Source organism: Pelodiscus sinensis, chromosome 6 (genome assembly GCF_052426305.1).
Source record: "Pelodiscus sinensis isolate ZL-2025 chromosome 6, ASM5242630v1, whole genome shotgun sequence".
Classification (NCBI taxonomy): Eukaryota; Metazoa; Chordata; order Testudines; family Trionychidae; genus Pelodiscus; species Pelodiscus sinensis.
Genome location: NC_143057.1, coordinates 56,104,818 through 56,125,552, shown reverse-complemented (window position 1 = coordinate 56,125,552; position 20,735 = coordinate 56,104,818). Strand labels below are relative to the sequence as shown.

The following is a 20,735-nucleotide window of genomic DNA, read 5'->3' as shown; positions in this document are numbered from 1 at the left end:
AGGTCCAGGTGAAGGATGATGTGAAGCACACAGAAGGACCTCTTTTACACTCCAGAGAGGTCTAACCAGTTCCAGCAGTCCAACTGTAGAGTCGGGATGTTAGCATATAGACCTGTAAACAAGTAGGTGTAGGCGGGAGCCAGTACCTGTGGAACTGCCTCCAACAGAGCCCCCCATGAACACTGGATCCCACAGAGCCACCTAGCACCCTACACTACTGCTTCTCTATCAGAGTTAGCAGCACAGGGTGGGCAGATGGGAGCCAATACACATTGGGAACTAGCTTTTGGTTCTGTGGAACCACCTCTCCCTCCCCCCACCATGCTGCTGTATCAGAGGCAGAAGTGTGGGGATGAGGGTGGCTGTGGTGGAACAGTCTCTGTCTGTGGCAGGCCTGGGCTCGCTGAGGACAGAGGCTACTACTCCGTGGGATACTGGAGCAGCCTCTGTCCACAGGGAACTCAGGGCCCCCACGGACAGGGGCTGCTTCCGCCCTGCACTGCTGCGTCTATATCAGAAACCTGCTCCTGTCGTGGACTGGCTCTGCCTGCTGCTCTGCACCGCTGCCTCTGATACTGAGACAGCAGCGCGGGGTGACAAGGGCTCCCCGGGAGTGAGACCAGGAACTGGGAAATCATTGGCAGTTGGCCCTGCCCTCCATGGACCATTTTGTTGCAGCTACACGATTACCAAAAAAACCAGTATCTAACATCCCTACTGTAGAGTGCATAATGCAGGAGAGGAGAGCTCTGGTAAGTGATCCTTTTGAGTTGATGTTGCTCAGTTATGAGAGAGCGCTATCCTTTGTATGTTACAGAAGTGGGTAAAAGGACAAATATGCAAGATTAGCTGTATTTGCTCGTGCTTCACATTCCCTATGCAGCTAAGCATTTTGGTGGAACACTGTGTTAATACACACCAAAGTTTCCCATGAATCCTCCAGAGAGATCTCTAGGAAACTTCCCTGCAGGGTACTTGCCAATTCTCTGCCAAAGAGTCTTTGGCAGAGCTGCTTTATTCCTTCTCCCATTGTAGGAAACTTTCCTGTGCCTCTGAGCAGTCACTTGTGCATGGTCCAAAGCAGCACAGAGGCAAACAGTAGGGGGGACCTGATTTGAAATTATACACATGCAAGAGATTCACCCTTACCTTCAGGAGTGAGATATCTGTTTTAATGACCCTTCCCCTTATGGGAAATGGTGGCAGAATTTACAATACTGTCTTTAGTTGCCTTCTGTGATGACCTTAAAAAACCTTGTAGGTCCTTTGCCCCATCTTCAGCTCCCTCCCATCCCCCGGAAGAATTCACCATGTTTAGAACATTCACTGAGCTATGTTCTTGCCAAGAGGCAGTGAGAAACTAATTTGTATTTAAAATGAGGTGCATATTACTATAATTCAATGCTGAATGTGCACAAACAATCATGTTTCTGTTAATTGTTTCTTGTGCTTCTGCAGATGTGGGCTACAGGAAATCCCCTACACCTGAAGAATTTTTTTTTAAAAGGTCGGGGCCGCTGACCCACAGAAAAATCAGTCAGAGGCCACATACAAGTGAGAAGGAAAAAAAACCTCACTGACGTGGCCCCCCCAACCGAGAACGAGAAAGACACTCTCCAAATTCCCCTTGCACATTAGAGCCAAGGGGGACGCAGGCTAATATATTCTCTGTGTTCCAGCCCCACAGGGGGTAGTGAGGGAGATGGAACATCAGCTTGGTCTTCCTAACGCTGGGGAGGGAAGCTCTTACCTTCAGGGGCTGGATCCAGACAAGCTGAGGACCACATTTGGGCCCCCGGCCTTACGTTCCCCTCCTCTGCCATACACAGTGGCAGAACACCTCCACAAAATAAGGAGGAGAAAGGCACATTATTTGTGCTCATTGTCAAAATGGTCACTCAAAACCTCCCTGATTCGAATAGCTGCCTATTGTGGCACTCTAATAGCTCTGGCATCTGGATGCTCAAAATCAGCCACCAGGCAAGTCCATCTCTGCACTCCACTGTGGGAGAAACTTTTCACCCTTAGCCTCACAAGTATTAGGCTGCACACAATAGCCTACTATGACCATGGGAATATTTTCCTCATTTAGATCTAGCCTGCCATAAAGACAGCACTAGCGTACTTTTAATCTTCCAAATGCACATTCCACAGTCACTCTTCACTTGCTCAGCATAATTTTGAAACACTCCTTGCTGTTGTTGCTGTTCAGGTTTCCCCTGTAAGTTTTCATCAGCCTTGGGAGTAAGAGGTATGCTGGATCTCCCAGGATCACTGTTGACATTTTAACATTCCCCATTGGAATCTTATGTTCTGAAAATAAAGGCCCTATTTGCAGCTTTCTATACAGGCCAGCATTACTAAAGATGCATGTGTCATGCACCTCCCAGACCACCCCACCTTCATGTGGGTTTGAAGGAATTAGGTTTGTTTAGTATAGAAAAGAGAAGATTGAGGGGGGACATGATAGCAGTTTTCAGGTATCTAAAAGGGTGTCATACGGAGGAGGGAGAACACTTGTTCATCTTGGCCTCGGGATAGAACAAGAAGCAATGGGCTTAAACTGCAGCAAGGGAGGTTTAGGTTGGACATTAGGAAAAAGTTCCTAACTATCAGGGTAGTCAAACACTGGAATAAATTGCCCAGGGAGGTTGTGGAATCTACATCTGTGAAGATATTTAAAAGTAGGTTAGATAAATGTCTATCGGGGATGGTCTGGACAGTATTTGGTCCTGCCATGAGGGCAGGGGACTGGACTCGATGACCTCTCGAGGTCCCTTCCAGTCCTAGTATTCTAAGATTCTATGATTCTATGTCATTGAAAATCCCACTGGGATCCAAAAGTGCCTGCACAGGATAGAAATACCCCTTTCTATTGATGTACTCCATTACAAAATGGCTTGGGGGCAAAATTGGGATGCATGTGCCATCTGTTGTTGTGCTGCAGTTAGGAAATCCTGTTGCCACAAAGCCATCCACTATTTTATGCACATTGCTAAGAGTTAGTTCTTCACAGCAGGATGTAATTAATGTCCCTATACACTATCATTAACACCACCTTAACAATGGACTTTCCAACTCTAAACTGATTTGTGTTGAACCGGTAGCAGTCTGGAGAAGCCAGCTTCCACATTGGGATTGCCACACACTTTTTACTGTCAGGATACTCTCATTTTAGTATATTTGCACTGTAGTGCTGAGATGAACTCCGCATACAGTTCTAGGAATTTGGCTTTCTGCATCCAAAAGTTCTGTGTAACAGTACAATCCCACCAGTCCAGTTCTCATTTCCTGAGTGACCGTTTGCAGGTTTTCCATGAATGCCAAAAGTAATCTGGTGATGTTTCTTTCTTGTTTCTACTGATTCCTGTTCAGATTGAATGCTCGTAATGTGCTGCATGGAAGACAAAGAGTAGTACTGTATGTGTGAGAGGCAGCATCCCTCATTATATCCCAACTCAACAACTTTTCATTTGATCTTGTAATGGGAGGTTTTTAGGGGATTATAAAGTGAGAAGAGCATAGAGCAGTTTTTGGAAGCAAGAATGTATGGGAGCATTTTCTGTAGAGAACAAAGCTGTTTTTAAATTAAAGAGAAGTTGTGCAATGTAGCAATGGAAATTGTTGGTTCTACTGTACAGACTAGATTAGCAGTTGAAACAGCAGGCTGGAAATATTCAGGCTCCCATGAGTCAGGATTACAAATCTAGATGGACTGGCTAATTCTCTCTTCTCAGAATAGCTACATTGAGTTTCATGTTACGTACTTGGTGCATTTTAAAATTTACCCCCATCTGATTTTAGTGCATTTGCCTGTGGGTCATTTTGTAAGAGCAGGAATTTGCTTGTGTCATTGTATAAGATTTCCTTTCCTTGTGCTATTATGCAAAGTAAATAAAAAGATATGATCTTTCCATCCGCTTAAGAATTTAGTCGGTTAGACATGATGCAGTGTGAGTAACAAGTTACGATTTGAAAGATAAACGAGTTGGTTAAAGGATGGTCAAAGATTATCGTAATAACAGAATGTGGCCTGTGCTTTGATATATGCAAGTCTTTATCCGTTTAAATTCCAAATTGTTAATTTACAATTCCATTGCATTTTTCCCTCTATTTACATTTTTAAAAAGGGGTGGGGGAATCAGGGAGCTGGAAAATAACTTTTTTGCAACATTAACTATGGGAAAAGCAAAATCAATGTTGAAAGTTCAGCCTTAACTGCTATTTATGCTAGGAATAACAAGTATCTAGGACTTTTACATCACAATGTTTAAATGTATAATTACAACGCAAAACTCCACTTTTATGTTAAGTTTTGCATCTTTAAACATGTGACATTAACCGGTGTGTGCGTTTCATTTTACTTCAACGGAGGAAATTCACTTTCCATACTTAAACTTTATGGTGGAGGCTGCGCTGAGGAAAAAGGAATGAGCAGAATAGCTTTGCAATTGAGTATCTGCACCTACCCATGTTCTTCAGAGACGGTGTTACTTTTCAGTTTGCCTTAATGTGTTACTTCTTTCAATATTATGCACTAACGCTATTAGTACTAATGGGAGCCCTGTTCATGGTCCAGCATCCCATTTTGGTGGGCCCTATACAAACATGAAAAAAAGGGATGGTGACTGTTATTCTCTTATTGCCCTGATAAGAATATCTTTTATTCACCATTGTGAGAGGTTTTCGTTTGTTAATTTCTATAGAGAGAAAGTTGCGGGAGTCCTATAAGAACTTTGGAGGAGTGATTAAAATGTACACTGCTAATTTAAATTCTTCCCAGCAGAAAGTAGTTTTCCTAAATGAGGGAAAAAAGACATTGATGAAAACCAGGTTATTTTAAAATCTACTGTCCCTCTATGGAGTCACAGGGCCGTTACTAAAATAGATATGTAGCTTGGCAAGTACAGAGCTGCTGAAGTCTGGATTTTTATTCCTGTCTTTCCCCTAAATGCTATTCCTATTTATACATTGCTCCAATTCTGCAATAATATACGGTTGGTTAAAGTAAGAGCTGAGAATTGGCTGATATCACATGACTGAACATTATTTTAATGTACATCTTTCAGACTATTACTGCTGCCTTTTTCCACTTGTTACTTATTATGTAAAACTTTAAAAGAATCCTGAAGATAACGTAAGAATTTTGAGTCACTTGACTATCAGATTCAAATTTTCTTTTTTAAAATGTGTACTATATTTTATTTGAATAAACCACTTGGTAGTGTTTTAAAAGGTCAATGTTGATGTTGCATCTGGTAAAACAGTTTTTCATAAATAGTTAAGGTGTTTGTTTTATCTTGTTATCACAGTAGATCCTTAATGAGATTACCATCTGTGGACATACATGTAGATTTGGATCACAATACTGCGTCAGGATTTTAATCTGTAGATTGTGCCATAACAAAATATTCTCTGCTACTTCAGATATGCCACCCCAGACTGATATCTCACACTCCTTTTCTTCTAGAAAGATGAGTCCTGTGGCACTTTAGAGACAAACAGATTTATTTTGGGCATAAGTTTTCATGGGTAAAACCCACTTCATCAAATGAATTGGAGTAGAAGTTACAGAGGCAGGGGTATATACATTGTGTTAATGAGGCCAGTGAAATCAGGATGGAAGTGGCTCTTTCACAGCATGTAGTGTAGTGATATGACTATCCAGAGAGGGGAAATAGCCCTTGTAGTGCCTTAACCAATTAATATCCTTATTCAGTCCTAAGTTCATAGTATTGAATTTGCATATAAACACCAGATTGGCTGTCTCCTGTTGATCAGGCAATCAGCAGACCAAAAGAAACTTGTTACTGACACCAAGATGTTTGGATATTGGGGGGGGGGGCAGGGGGGATAGAGTCAATAATTGAACCCAACCAATGTCTGTGTTAAGGATGTAAAATCCTGTTCAGTTGGTTAACCAGTTAACCTATTAAAAAGGGACATAGGCCGCGGGGAAGAAGGGGTGCCACAGCATAGCTGGGATGGAGAGGCTCGCCCTGCCTTCCGTGGCCAGGCTGGAGTGTCCCCTTCCCCTACTGCAGACAGGGGTTGCTCCAGCCTTGCCAGAGCAGTCCCTGCCTACAGCGTGGGGCAGCGCTCCAACCTGTCCATGGCAGGCTGGGGGGTTCTTCTGGCCCTGCGCAGGGCTGCCTGCCAGCCCCGACCCCACGTGGGGTCCTAGCAGGGCTGCTCCCAGGTACCAGTTAACTGTTAACTGGGAAGCATCACTCATTGGGTTGATGCTTACCAGGTAACCAGTTAAACGGTTCCTAGTCTCTATTATAGATCTAAATAGACAATATTAACCCTTTATGTGTACCATAGCAGGAGTATTTTACTGGACTATATCTATTCCTGCTTGCAACTTTTCCCGTTGGGTTGCCAATGTACATTCTGCCTCTTTATAGGACAAACTTAGAAAACAATGAATAGTCCTGCAGCACCTTAGAGACTAACAAAATATGTAGGAGGTATCATGAGCTGTTGTGGGTACAACCCACGCTCATGATACCATCTACATCTTTTATTAGTGTCTAAGGTGCTACAAGACTATTTGTTGTTTTTTAAGTTTTTCCAGTTACAGATTAACTCAGCTACCCCTCTGAATCTTTATAGGACAGTTATGAAAAGAGTGTAAGCAGTTAACTAGATCTGTATGTGCATTTCTGTGCCATTCAGTGGCACCAGTTTTTTGGGGGGTTTTACTAACCAACAGTACAGGATGTTTTGCCCGTATGGCCTATGACATGAAACTAAGTGATCTGCTTGTGGGCCTAAATCAAAATCCCCATTGTTGATTGGTACAATGCCAACAGTCTTAACAAGTCTTCAGTTACCAAAAGTACAGTGCCACATACAGCAGTTGAGGTACAATCTACTTCCCCTAAGTAGGTAGAAGTATGAGGGAGTGGTCTAGCACAGCAGAATCTATAGACCCTCCTTTGAAGAATGTTTGCCTTCTCCACTGGGAGACAAGATAGGAACTTCTCCTGTGTTCATCCCCCTTCCCCTACGTAGGCATCACACTGGATTGTTAGAATGGCAAAAGACTTGTGGTAGATTCCATTGTCGGTACCTCCCATTTCCAAGAGGATATATAGACAGTAGCAAGCTTTTCTCCAGGGGGTTCAAGAATTTTACTTGTATTCCAGCCTTACTTGTTGTAGTGGCTGTTCAGGAAATTTCCGAGCAGCAAGGGTCAACACCAAAAGAAAAGAACCCATATGTTCCAGCAGGCCTGGAACGTAAGATGAGGTAAAGGACAAGTCATTCATATACTGTAGAAACTAATCTCTGGGCAGCACATACTAAGTGACCAAACCAATCCCAAAACAGCTAGTGTGAGAGACAGTAAGTACAATGTCATGTTGACATGTACATGAAGGCAGAGATTTTCTGTTTAACTTTGGGTATTAATATTCCCTATGCCCACCTCTACCTTTGAATTGGATCAACTCAGTGTAGCTTTACAGTATGCCAAATAAAAGGACCCTGAATAGCAAGACTAGAGTCAAACTATGTTCTTGGAGCACCAAGTGGAAGAAGTACTGGGAACACCAGCACGTATTAGTACAATTATATTAAGATTTTTGTAGTAGTTTCTGCAGTTCCATACCTCTGGCCTTCCATGGAGTAGTAGGGAGTATGTGTTTGTGGGGATTGTGGAAAAGATCAGCATAGGCTTATCTGAATCTTGTCTCTACTGATCCTTCTCGCCTCCTTACTAATATGGGGTAAGTGAAGGCTGCCTACTCTGCTAGCTCCCCTGGAGTAAGGGTAGAGGCCTGCAACATCTGTGCTGCTAGTCATTTTTGTTGACTTTTGCTAACCTTTCCGCACCACTCGCACTGTATACCTCTCTAACTCATTTTAAACTGTTTTTACTTGTATTTTTTATAGTTGTAAGGATTATACCATTAATTCCTTGTATAGATTCTTTTTGCAATGTACATTATAGCTTTATACTCCATTTAGTGTATTTGAATTCCAAGGATAAGCAAAAATCACCACTTAAAATATCTGGGGAGGGTTTCTAAATGGACATAAGAACAGCCGTACTGTGTCAGACCAAAGGTCCATCTAGCCCAGTAGCCTGTCTGCCAACAGCAGGTGCCCCAGAGAGGGTGGACCGAAGACAACGATCCAGTGATTTGTCTCCTTTTCCAGCCTCTGACAAACAGAGGCCAGGGACACCATTTCTATCCCCTGGCTAATAGCCTTTTATGGACCTAGCCTCCATGAAATTATCTAGCTTCTCTTTAAACTCTGTTATAGTTATAGCCTTCACAGCGCCCCTGGCAAGGAGTTCCACAGGTTGACTATGTGCTGTGTGAAGAAGAACTTTCACTTATTAGTTTTAAACCTGCTACCCATTGATTTCATTTGGTGTCCTCTAGTTCTTCTATTATGGGAACTAATAAATAACTTTTCTTTATCCGCCCTCGCCACACCAGTCATGATTTTATATACCTCTATCATATCCCCCCTCAGTCTCCTCTTTTCTAAACTGAAAAGTCCCAGTCGCTTTAACCTCTCCTCATATGGGACCCGTTCCAAACCCCTAATCATTTTAGTTGCCCTTTTCTGAACCCTTTCCCAGGCCAAAATATCTTTTTTGAGGTGGAGAGACCACATCTGTACACAGTATTCAAGATGTGGGTGTACCATAGTTTTATACAGGGGTAGTAAGATATTCTGTCTTATTTTCTCTCCCTTTCTTAATAATTTCTAGCATCCTATTTGCCTTTTTGACCGCTTCAATTAAATGGCTTCCATAATTTAGCATAGAGAAGGAGCTTCTTCATGGAGTCAAACTCTGAATTCTTAGCCCCGTGAATTATTGTGGCTACATCATTTACCCATTGTATCTAGTTTTCTCCTCTGTATAATATCTGAAAAGTCACTGAAAACTGAATCATGGGATGAAAAGACCTGTTAGAGCCTCCAATCTGTGTACCTGCCAGTGCAAAATAGTTTCCTATTGTACATTTATTAGTGTGTTTTCAGTCTGACTTGAAATGTGTTGATTTGTGATTGAGTTTCTTCCAGTGTCTCTGGGCGATGCTTTTAGAAGTTAATAGATTTCACTGTCAGGAGGTTTCTTCCTAATGTTCATATCAAACATATTTTCCCTTTCTTAATGTCATCCCCTTACTCTTGGTTATACTTTACTGTGCTGCAGTTGCTACTCACTAATTATTGTAAAGCACACATGTTTTACTCAGCACTTGATGCTATAGATAAGATGCATTCCAAAATAAGATGAGCACAGGAGAGTATTGTGAGAGAAGAGTATGTGTATCGATTATTAATGATAAAGGAGGAAGAGGAACTGCCTAGAAAGGTTAATTTAAGGAGAGATTTCTGGAAGTAGCATGAGAATGGCTGGCAGATGAGCACAGGCAGACTAGGTATGGGGAGCAGCATGATAAGATATATAAAACTGAAATTAGGAAAAAGTAAAGCAGGACTGAAATGCTCATTGGACAGTAAGCAAGGAGGAGAATGAGCCCCTCTCCAAGTTCACACTTTTAAGATATTTGTAGGTTATGTCATCACATGGCAAAATGTGCATCTAGAGTTCTTAATCTTTCTGCATAAATCGACTGTTCTAAACCACTAATTATGCTGGTTGTTATTATCTCCTTTGCTGGAATTTTTCTTCTAATGAGGTGTCCTGATTTAAACAGTGTTCCAGCAATGGGTACAACATGGACAAAGGGTCTGCTATCTGCCTGCTCAGCAACACAGTGCACCTGCTTATACAGTCCACAGTTGCATTGGTCTCGTTGCTGCCATAGCACACTGCAAACACATGACTAATTTACTCTACCTTGTCCTGTTTAAATTGCTTCCTAGCTTTCTGTCTTCTTGAATATCTGTTTTATGAATTATTTTCCTCAAACATTAGTATCACCAGTAACAAAGCAGGACCTGTAGATAAGTAGCTTAGAGCCTAACTGGTAACATCTTCCTTTATCGGTCTTAAAAATGATTTGCATTATAATTTTTAAAACTATAGATATGTATGAAGTTGCTTAGTCCTCATATAATCTAGTCATGCAAATTCTGTTTTAAAACGGACACACGGCTAACACTCTATAGTGTAATTTGTTTTCTTCATTTCCCATAAAAAAGTCCAAAATTAAGCCAATATAAGCTCTGAAATAGCAATTTTCATATTCAATAGCTAAGATTAGTAAGGGATTCAATAGTGTTTTTAATAGATACATCTGCTCTAATTGTGGTTAATTAGTTTAAAATATATTTTTCTAAAGATATCTGCTGTGTAGGATAGGGGTGTTAGCTATCATATATTGAATAGTCATGTAAACGCACAAAATATTGTTGGTTACATGACTGTTTGATAGTCATGTGTACTCCTGGCCCCACTTCGGGGAGCCCCCTGCCACCTCTGATACAGAGGTAGCAGCGCGGGGTGGCAGGAGGAGCCGGTCCATGCAAAGACATAATGTAAAAACCAGCTCCCCTCGCAGACTGGCTACCTGCCGCCCCGTGCTACTGCCTTTGATACAGAGGCAGCAGCACGGGGTGATAGCAGCCCTTGTCCATGGGGAGTCCCAGCTCCCATCTCTAATAGAGGCAGCAATGTGGAGGGCGTGATGTGAGTAGTCAACGAGATTAACCAATAATCTTAGGCTTATCAGTTAATCATCTAGTCGACTACTCATTGACATCCCTTGTGCAGGATTTTCCCTTCTGGAGTGAGAATCCTGCATAGATGATACCTGGAATTCCTCTTCTGTAAGCTAAGAAAGAAAGAAGCTAAGAAATGTTCCTTTTCCGCTTCAATTACAGGACTGTAATCATACATATACTGGAGAGACTTCTGAGTCTCTACTAAATGGGCATTTAGAAATCTCCCATAGTCCTTTATTTTAAGTGACAAATTCAGGCAATTGAATATTTCTCAAAGTAAGATCCTGACCCTGCAGCCTGAACTCACTCAGACCTTCCTTTGGCTTCAGTTATAATCAGATACTATTGTGATGGGTAATGATATAAATACACAGATTAGAAAAAATTAGGCTGTAAATATACAAGGCAATATTTTGGAAGTAAATAAATCTAATTTTAAAGTCTCCTTTAAATTAATAGGAGTGGGCAAAATTTGCTGAACCTTTCTAAGATTTATTTTCTGCGTAAATATTATCACGTACTGTTATTACTTACTCTTTTCAGACTTGTGTAAACATTTTTCTTCCACAGGAAATAAAACCAGATCAAGTAACCAAGTTTGCTCTTGGGGATGAGATTACTTTTGAGCAAGTCTGCAAAAAGGTATGACTTCTTTGTTTTTAGAACATATGCAAATGTGGGTATGGGTATGCATATTGTGTGTATGTGAATTGAATTTTTAATTAAAAGAATACACCCTGTCATTAGGGCATGTATGTGTATATATGTATTTAGTCAAACAAGCAATTTAGCAGGATTAGCTTGTTGTTGGGGCCCGTGAGGCTATTCTCCATCAACATAGGTTGTACATCCCTAAACTGGGACTTTCCTGGCAACATCCAGATCACAGATGATCTTGGATCACAGAGCCCATGAACAGGGAGGTCTGGTGGTGGGGCAGGAGCGTGAGAGAGAGGATGGTGACTCAGCCGGGAGTCCCAAGTTGTGGGGGTGGGTGTCGTGGTGGGGAGCTCTGTCCCCAGTGACAGGGGAGCTCTGGCATCAATGGCTGGGGAGCTCCAGCCCCATTCTGGCCTCATTAGCCAGGGAGCCAGGCAACTGCAGTTCTCCATGGCCACTGGTGCCAGAATGGAGTCAGAACTCCACAGCCAGGGAATTCTAGCCCCGACCATGGAGCTTTGGTCCTCCGCAGTAGCTGAGCTGGCGTCAGCTAGAGATCCCTGGGGGGGGCTGGGACAGCAGCAGGGCTGGACTCAAATCCTAGCTCAGGGGCAGCACGGGCATTAGGGAAGGGACCTTGCCTTGTCGGGCAAATCCCCTTGTTCGGGACTGATCAGGGCTTGAAGGTTCCTGACCAGAGAGGCCCAATCTGTCATAGGTAACCACATCATTGACCTACATAATGTCTATATTAGGGTGTCATGGTCTGCATAATATATTTGTGGCCTGCATGACCTGCTTGTGAAAAGTGTAAGTTTTCATTTTTTTAAAAAAGTAAGTTTCTAACCCATTTGGCTTCAGAGAGAAATGTCCAAATGTGAACTGAATGTAACTGATGTCATGGTGTCTACTGGCAGCCTGAAAGAATAACTGTCAGGTGAACTCCTTGTCCCCATTTACCTTAATGTTATGTCTCCTCTACAACCTGATAATAATTAATTGTCAACATTATTCAATAGGTTTTGTTTTTAGCAAATCAAATGTATAGGAGTGTACTATCAAATGTATAGTAATAGGTTATTCTTTTGAGATGTAAATTCAGAGTGTGAACGCAGAGGGATCATGGGAGAGAAATGGAGAGGGAAAAGAAAGAAAGTGTAGGAATAACAGAGTCCTAAAGGGAAAGGTATTTTCCCACTGAGTGACACAGAATGTGACAAGAAGACATTGAAACAATAATAAATCGGTAAAATTTTGTGTGTCTATCTGTCTCTTCCTTGTTTACCCTCAGGACCTGAGTGATCCCAGACCAGGGGAAGTTAGTATGATGGGGGTTCTGCCTTTTCCCCCCGTGGCTCCACTGCTGCTGGGGGCTCTGCTGCTGCCCGGAGTTCCTCCTCCCCCTAATGGGGGCTCCACTCTCTCACTAGTGGCTTCGCTGCCACCCAGGGCTCTGTGCTCCCACCAGCAGCAACTGACTCCGCTGTCACCTGGGAGGCTCTGTTACTGCCCAATGGTTCTACTTGGTGGCTCCACTGCTGCTGCCTGGAGGAGCTCTGCACTCCTCCCAGAAGCTCTGCTGCCACCAAAGTGGGCTCTGTGCTCCCGTCAGTAGCCCCGGTGCCACCTTCCCCACCCTAGCGACCAGGGGCTCCGCTCTCCTCCTGGCGGCTCTGCTGCCCCTACCCAGGGCTCCACTCTCTTGTCCCCTAGTCTGGCAACACTTCTGACCCTATCTGACCACTGGCTTATCCCCATAAGTGCACCCCCCAAGGTCACGCCAACAATGCCGGACCAGGGGTGTTCCCGAATCAGGACAATCCTGATTACGGAGTTTCAACCTGTACATACATAGTTATAATTATATATTTATTACATATTCTTCTTTTGATGTCTGATATTAGTGGACTTTACACTGCGGATTGTGTGGAGTATAAGAACATATAAGAGCATCTTCCATAGGAGGGCCTCAGCAGGTCTAGAGCAGCACAAGCCCAGTAGGCATTCCTCTCTGTTGTCTTCTCTAGGGTTGCCAGATAATTTCACAAAAAATACTGAATATGGTTGAGCAAAAAAATGGGGGGACCAAAGCTGTTGAGAGGGGAAAAAAGGGGAGAACCAAACTTGTTGAGAGGGGAAAAAAAGTCACTGCGCCTTTAAATTCCCCCCACTCCTGCCAGATGTGACAGGGAAAGAATGTCCCAAGCGGCCTTCTGTCAGAGAAAAACATTTTATATGTCCGGTATTTTCTGGGTTTTTTTAACTTGCGGCCTCTGTCCAATACCAGGCCAAAGCCGGATACCTGTCAACCCTAGTTTTCTTGACCATTCCTTCATGCTAGGACTGGAAAAGAGAGTAAACAAAAGGATGGAGGATGGCTGGTAAGGAGTGGATTGGAAATGCTTTGTATAGCAAAATTATTTTTAGGCAGGAGCAGAGCTGGAGGCAGATTGGTTGCTGGGATGAAGGGAATATAGAATTGGGTATAGGAGTGTTTCCTGGTATGGAGGGACTCCAAAGATGAGAAGGAATTTCTTACCCATTTTTCATTAGTAATGCAGCTGCACATGTGCTACCAACCGAATAACCTCTAGCATATACTCCAGGTTAGATGACAAAATGATAAAAATATCTCCATAAAGCTGTAGCTCAGCTGTGCCAGTACTGAGAAGTGACACACAATATTTTGGTCATTGAAATTGTCTTTTAGGTGCTGCTTATGTGCTGTGAAAAACATATTTATCAGCCAAAGAAAGGACTCTAAATAATACAGAAACTGGCCAATAGGATCTGCCTAAGGGTACGTCTAGACTACATGCCTCTGTCGCCAGAGGCATGTAGATTAGGCTACCAGACATAGTAAAATGAAGTGGCGATTTAAATAATCGCCGCTTCATTTAAATTTACATGGCTGCCGCGCTGAGCCGACAAACAGCTGATCAGCTGTTTGTCGGCTCAGCGCGATAGTCTGGACGCGCGGGTGTCGACATCAAAGGTATTTGTTGACCACCCAGGTAAACCTCCTGCTTCATTTTACTATGTCCGGTAGCCTAATCTACATGCCTCTGGTGACAGAGGCATGTAGTCTAGACGTACCCTAAGTTATGCTTGAGGGCCCAGGCAGCTTGTGGAGCCTCTGCCTTTTATGGAGTGTGCTGCACAGAGACACACACACTGGCCTCAGCAACCAGCCACTTTGAGCAGCGTGGGAGCGTGGCAGGCAAGGAGCCTGCCTGAGGGTCCCATTGGGCTTCTGGCTAGAAGCTGCCTAGGGTAAGAGCCTCCCAGCCAGAGCCTATACGTGGCACTCCACTTCCTGCCTCCCCGCAACTTCCTGCCCCAGCTCACAACATAAACCCTTTGCACCTCCTTCTACACCTTTGCCCCTGGTCACAGCTCCCTCCCAGATCCTGCACCCCCTCCTTCACCCATCCTACAGGTCAGCATCCACTCTTGCACACAAACTCCCTCCTGCACCTTAATTCCTTGCCCCAGGTCATAACCCCCTCCTTCACCCAAACTCCTTTCCAGAACCCAAATCCTCTCCTGCACCCCAATCCCGTATCCTGAACTCCTTTCTGCCTCCCAACTTCTATCCCAGACCCTGAATTTCCTCCATTAATATCATAGAAAAGTGCGGCCCTTGACTCTAGGAGTAGCCGCCCCCCCATTAAAAATTATTGCCTGCCCCGCTCTAATACTTAACAGCAAAGGCCATGGGCAAACTCTAGAAAGACATATTGTTAGTTGCTTCTACTGTCTAAAAAGATTCTGTGTTCTTGCTGTTATAAAGAGCTATAACTCCCAGTTCTTTACGGCCTTGACATGTAGAGTTACAATATTGCTCTCATATCTTGTCAAATCCTTTTTCCTCAGAAGAAAGCTTCTGAAATGGAGTGTAGCTTCCGAGGTGTGTGTGTGTGTGTGGTTTTGTTTTTTGTTTTTTTTTTTTTAAAGGAAGAAAAGAATGTGTGTGTTAGATGGGTCAGAAGATTGGTAATGGAATAGAATGTTTCTCATATATAGGGTGCCAGCTTGAACCATGAACTAACTAGAAATGAACACAAACAACTTATAGATGGTAGGGAAAAGTTCTTCTGTTGTGAAAAGACCTGTTTGCAGTAACTCCAGATTCCTTTCCTTTAGAACTCTATACACACAGTATTCTGTAGTCTGGAGGTCAACTGATAGGAAATACCAAGCAGTCTATCCAGAAAAGAGAGGCAGAAGAGCAGAATAATAATTGTTTGAGGGAATGGCAGACCGTAGGGACCCATCAACTAAATGCAACATCTGAGTTCTGTGCTCTGAGAAATAAGACTTGTAGTTTTATGGGTTTCTGAAATAGCAGCTGTAGCCCACTTGTGGATGGTTTTCATAGATGTTTTGAGATCTTAATTCTTTTCATGGCAAATGAGATAAACAAAGCATCTGACTTCCCGAAGGGCATAGTTCCGTTTCTGGTGCAAGTGATTGCAATCAAAAAGACCATTTTAATTGCAAGGAATAGCAAAGTTGAGGGAGACATGGTCTCAAAAGATTACTATGTTAGCTGTTCCAGGACCAAGTTAGGCTTCCAATTTGCATATGAGTATCTACCAGGGAGATAAAATATCATGGTTGCTTTGAAGAATTTAAAAAATTGAGGTTGATGCCAGGCTCAGTTCATTCCCTGAAATTCCCAAAGCTTCCAAAGCAGCAATGTCAACTTATAACATAGTCAGACATCCTACAGTAAAACTCCAGTGGTCTGGCATCCAATGGTCCAGCACTCCTGATGGTCCAGCACCATCTGGAACCCGGAAGTGCTCCAGGCAGCCAGACAATTGGAGCTGCTTTGCCCCCAGCTTTCCCGAGTCAGCCGCTGGTCAGTTTCAGCAGCGACTGACTTGGGGATGCCTGGGGCAGAGCAGCTGAGGTGCTGCCGGGTTGGTCTGAGGGGCTCATCTCCCCCCCCCCCCCCCCACTCCACCCCAGACCCTTCATAGCCCCCCCTTCCGATAGTCTGGCATATCTGATAATTCGGCACCCCCTGGGTCCTAAAGGTGCCGTATTATCGGACATTTACTGTATTTGCTTTTGTAACTGTGACTGCACATGATACCAACATCTTCAAGCTTGCAGGATCTTTTAGAGCACGTAATTGTGTTGTTCTATATTGTCAAAGAAAATTAATATATATTAAACTATATTTAATGTTCTCATCTGCCAAATCACATATTCTCCTACTTCTCCCTGTTTTCCTTCTATGAATTGAATCAGTTTTGTATCAGCAAATTTTAAAAATTGTCATTAGTTTCCCTTTCCCAATCACAAACATATTACACAAATAAAAATGCTTCCGTACAGACTGCTAGCAACCCATTATTTTCTTTGAATTCTAAGGCATTATTTTCTATACATGGAAATCCTCTAATAATTTTAAATTAAAAGATCTAGAAGAGCAATATGCTTCAAACTGTAATCCATGTTTAGAAAGAAGTCCCAACTTCTTCATAGTTTTTTTTTTCCTAGTGAAAATTACTATTGAGACTAAAAAGGAGAGCATAATAATGTATGTGCCAGAATGAAAAGATGTTTAGCATTTCAATTTTGGGATTGTTGTACTACTTTCTAACTAAATTATAGATTCTTGTTTGTCAACTGATAAATGTGGGGGGAGGGAGAGAATAACTAAACAATCTAACATTTGTAGCCCTCATTGGAATTTTTTTCCTCATGGTGTTCATGAAATGAAGAAACTTGAACATCAGTACAGTCTTGTAAATTCATTACTATTTGTCATACAGTAAAAAGAAGAAAATTTAGCAAGATAGTGATGTCCTCTGGGGTGTCACCTGGAACTGGAGTACCATTAAGCCCCACATGCCCATCAGCCTGGGTTCACCAATAAAGTCTATTAGCTACAGCAAACATTCCTGAAACATGATAGATTCCTGTTAGTGATCTAAGACTTCTGATGATGTTGTTAGTGCTTTTAAAAGCAGCATAACCAGATAATTACTCAGATTTTTTTTTTTTTTGGCATTCTTTGCTTATGAAAAAGTTCTGTTCACAATCCATAAACCATAGAGAAATAACTACTGTATATAGTCCTCTCCCTTTCCTGGTTTAACATTGAAATGCTGTTGAATTTATTTAGTCTCTTGTATTTGTGTAGTATGCTTGTCATTAATGTCTTACACTTAAGAATGTATTTGTTTAGTTATAGGAAAACTGTTTTCACCAAAAATTTGCCAGTGTAAAAAATTCTTAGTCTGTGCAGTTCTATCAATAAATATCTAGTGGTCATTTGGCAAAAGGAATGTTTCTATTATTCCAGTGCCAAGAAATTTGAAACAAAAAGCAGCTGCTGTTTTTGTGGGACCCATAAAAATAGGGTTGCCAGGTGTCTGGTTTTGAACCGGACAGTCCTGTATTTGAGCTTTTTGTCCACGAAACAAATTCCTGGTATAAATGTAAATATAAATGTCCAGTATTTTATAAATCAGTTTTATTATTATCATGAGTATCAGTATGTAGTTGCATAATGCCTGGCTGGTAGACATGCTCACACTGCATGAGCATGTCTACCAGCCAGGCGGTATGCAACATACAGTGTAGGGGGGGCAGGGCCAGGGCGGGATAGAATCTCCGGGGCCAGACTTGCCTGTGCGTGGAATCTGCATGCGCCCAGGCCAGCCCCGCTGTCCCCGACTCCCTCCCGGCCAGCCCTGCTCCCTGCCGGCCAGTGTCCTGCGGGCAGGAAGCCCAAGCAGCGACCAATATCCAGAGCAGGTCCGAATAGAGAGCCCCAGCAGCCAAGAGCAGAGCTCCATCAGTCGGGCATAGGAAAGCCTCTGTGGCCGAGGGCGCGGAGGCCCTGTCAGCCAGGGATGCAGCCATTGCCAGCAGTGGGAGTGGATATGCTGCCCACCAGGGGCAGGGAAGTCCCTGTGGTCAGGGACATAGAGTTGCCTCCAGCTGGGGGCAACGAGACCCTGTGGCTGGGGACATGGAGGCTGTGCCTGGTAGGAGTGCAGAGACCCTGCAGCCAGGGGCACAGAGCCACTTCCAGCTGAGGGCAGGGAACCCCACCAGCCAGAGGAAAGGAGCCTCACAGGCCTGAGTAGAGTGGCAGCCAGGAGTGGAGCCCCACCAATGGCTGGGCTGTGGGCAGTGCACTGGCCAGGCACCAGGGGAACCCCCTGCGAGCCCAAGGTTAACCTCCCTTGATCCCGAAAATTTCCTCCTTTGGGACCACTCAGGTCCCAAGGGTGCTAGACCAGGGAAGTCCAACCTGTACTCTTTTTATTGCCTAAATTATAGTCTTATCTAGAGCTTCACATTTACTTATGAAGTAATAGAAATTCTACAAGGATATTAAGGGCAGAATTTTATTCAGAATATGTTTCTGATCTGAAACTCTACCTATAATGCTCATCCTTCTGTGCTTTCATAGTGTGTATATTTGCAACATCTAATAGCAGTTCCGTCACTAATTAATTTAATGTAATTTAATAATTTCCAATTATTCAAATTTCCCCAGTAGCAGTAGTGACTTTCCTATTTTATTTTTGCTCCAGAGATGTTCCTTCTGCATCAATCCCCTTTAACATCGTGGGATATAAAACACCATGTCCAGGTTCTCCTTTTTCTGCCCTTTATGGCAGTATATTTGTGCTGAAAGTACTAAAAAGGAAATATTACTTTCATGGAAGTGTTTTTTCTCCCTTTGTGTCAGATGTATTGTATAGGGTGCAATAAGGAATTGTCAGGATCCCTTTAATTGAAAACTGAATTGCAGTAGTTGCTTAGGTGTTAAATATCAGGGGCATTTAAAATCTCTTCAGATAACATGTTCCCCAGCTTTACATTATATCTGCGTACTCAAAATCCATGTGGAACAATGCATTACTTAACTAAATAAAATGGTTTATTTAGGTTCAACCACAAAATAACTGAAGATGATGATGATGTACAGGGAATCACCACTCCAGGGGGTGGGTGGGTGGGGGTGTGTGTGTGTGTGTGTGTGTGTGTGTGTGTGTGTGTGTGTGTGTGTGTTTAAAATCTGCTTGAAATTGAAGTGACTCTGGGTATATGAAACCAGTTTCCTGAGAATTTTCCATGGCAAACATGAAATGTTAACTTCAAATAAGGATGGCTTTCATGACCATCGAAGACGTGAAGAATGTTACACTTGGGTGTAAAAACTGTCTGTCTTTTACCAACTCTTCATGACAGCTCATTTGCCTTCTAGACTGGATCTTAGAGATGCTTACAGCTTGTCTACCCAGGTTTTTTTTACCACTTTATCAGTTTCTAAATGAATATAATTAAAGTAGTACAAACATTTGGGAGCTCTATTGGTATAGCCTTAAAACTAGCACAGCCCAAGAATGATGGTTGTGGGGCTCCTCTACCTGGAAGAAGAACCTGCTGTTATCCAGGAGGAGGATGGGCACAATTTTTGAATGATGGAGAGTGGTTGCTCCTAAGGGGGTATAGTGGTCTGCAGTTGGGAAAATCTAAATAAGATCCTACAAGGGTGCATTGTGTTATATATATTCTGGCCTGGATATAAATTATTATGAAGAACTAAGATAGAACTCAGGGCATGGTGTCTGCAGGGCCACCTCAGACCATGAGGGGGTACGCTGGGAAAGCACCCAGCCTGAAGGTGGCATTAACTGAATTTACACTGAAGGATGGGACCAATTTAATGATTTTGGTGGGGAAAAAAAGTCATTCCCTCCCTTCCCAACCCCGACTGAAATGGTTACATCATTATAAAAACTGCCTGTAGACCATATCTTAGGAATAGTACCTCACTAGCCTAGAAGGTCCCTGACACATCTCCCAGCATGACATAGAATCACCTGCAATAGGATTTTTGAGTGAAGAGTCTAAATTAATCTCCAAGTTTTTTATCAATGTGTATGGAAACCATGGTGTTGTTTGGGCATTTCTGCCCTATGTTAATCATTACTAAATGCATACATTGCCTAATGCATATAATGCTGGGAAATCTGTGTTTCAGTGCCAGTGAATTGTTAATGTACATGTTTATCTCAAATGCTTTATAGTTTTTCAGTGAACTGAATTTCCATTCCCATTGTATGTCTTTCAGAAAAATGGCTAAATACATACAGTGAAAATCTGTTTTCAATTGTGGGCAGACTTTTCATGAGTTTAGTATGCCAAGAAATCTTTTTGTTTTCAGTTGCACATTCAACTTTCAAAATAACACATTTATTGTAACAATACCAGATACCCAGTAGGTTATTTATCCATGTGTGTCCTTACCACTTTTGACACGAGAGATTAACATAATTCTTCCTCCAGAGCTTCAACTGAAGAAATACTGATTTTTTTTTTCCCACCTTGTCACAAGTCTGGGTACGCCTCGTCTGCACTCTAAAATCTAAATA

The 20,735-nt window shown here is 42.7% G+C and overlaps 1 protein-coding gene across 1 annotated transcript in view; it reads left to right on the top strand.

Moving 5' to 3' along the window:
• Window positions 1-20,735, top strand: part of SRFBP1 (serum response factor binding protein 1) — a 113,419-nt gene that overhangs the window by 77,390 nt on the left and 15,294 nt on the right. Inside the window, exon 4 of the mRNA XM_006128882.3 lies at window positions 11,233-11,304. Within this exon, the coding sequence (XP_006128944.2) occupies window positions 11,233-11,304 (72 nt within the window). The remainder of the gene's footprint in view (window positions 1-11,232; window positions 11,305-20,735) is intronic.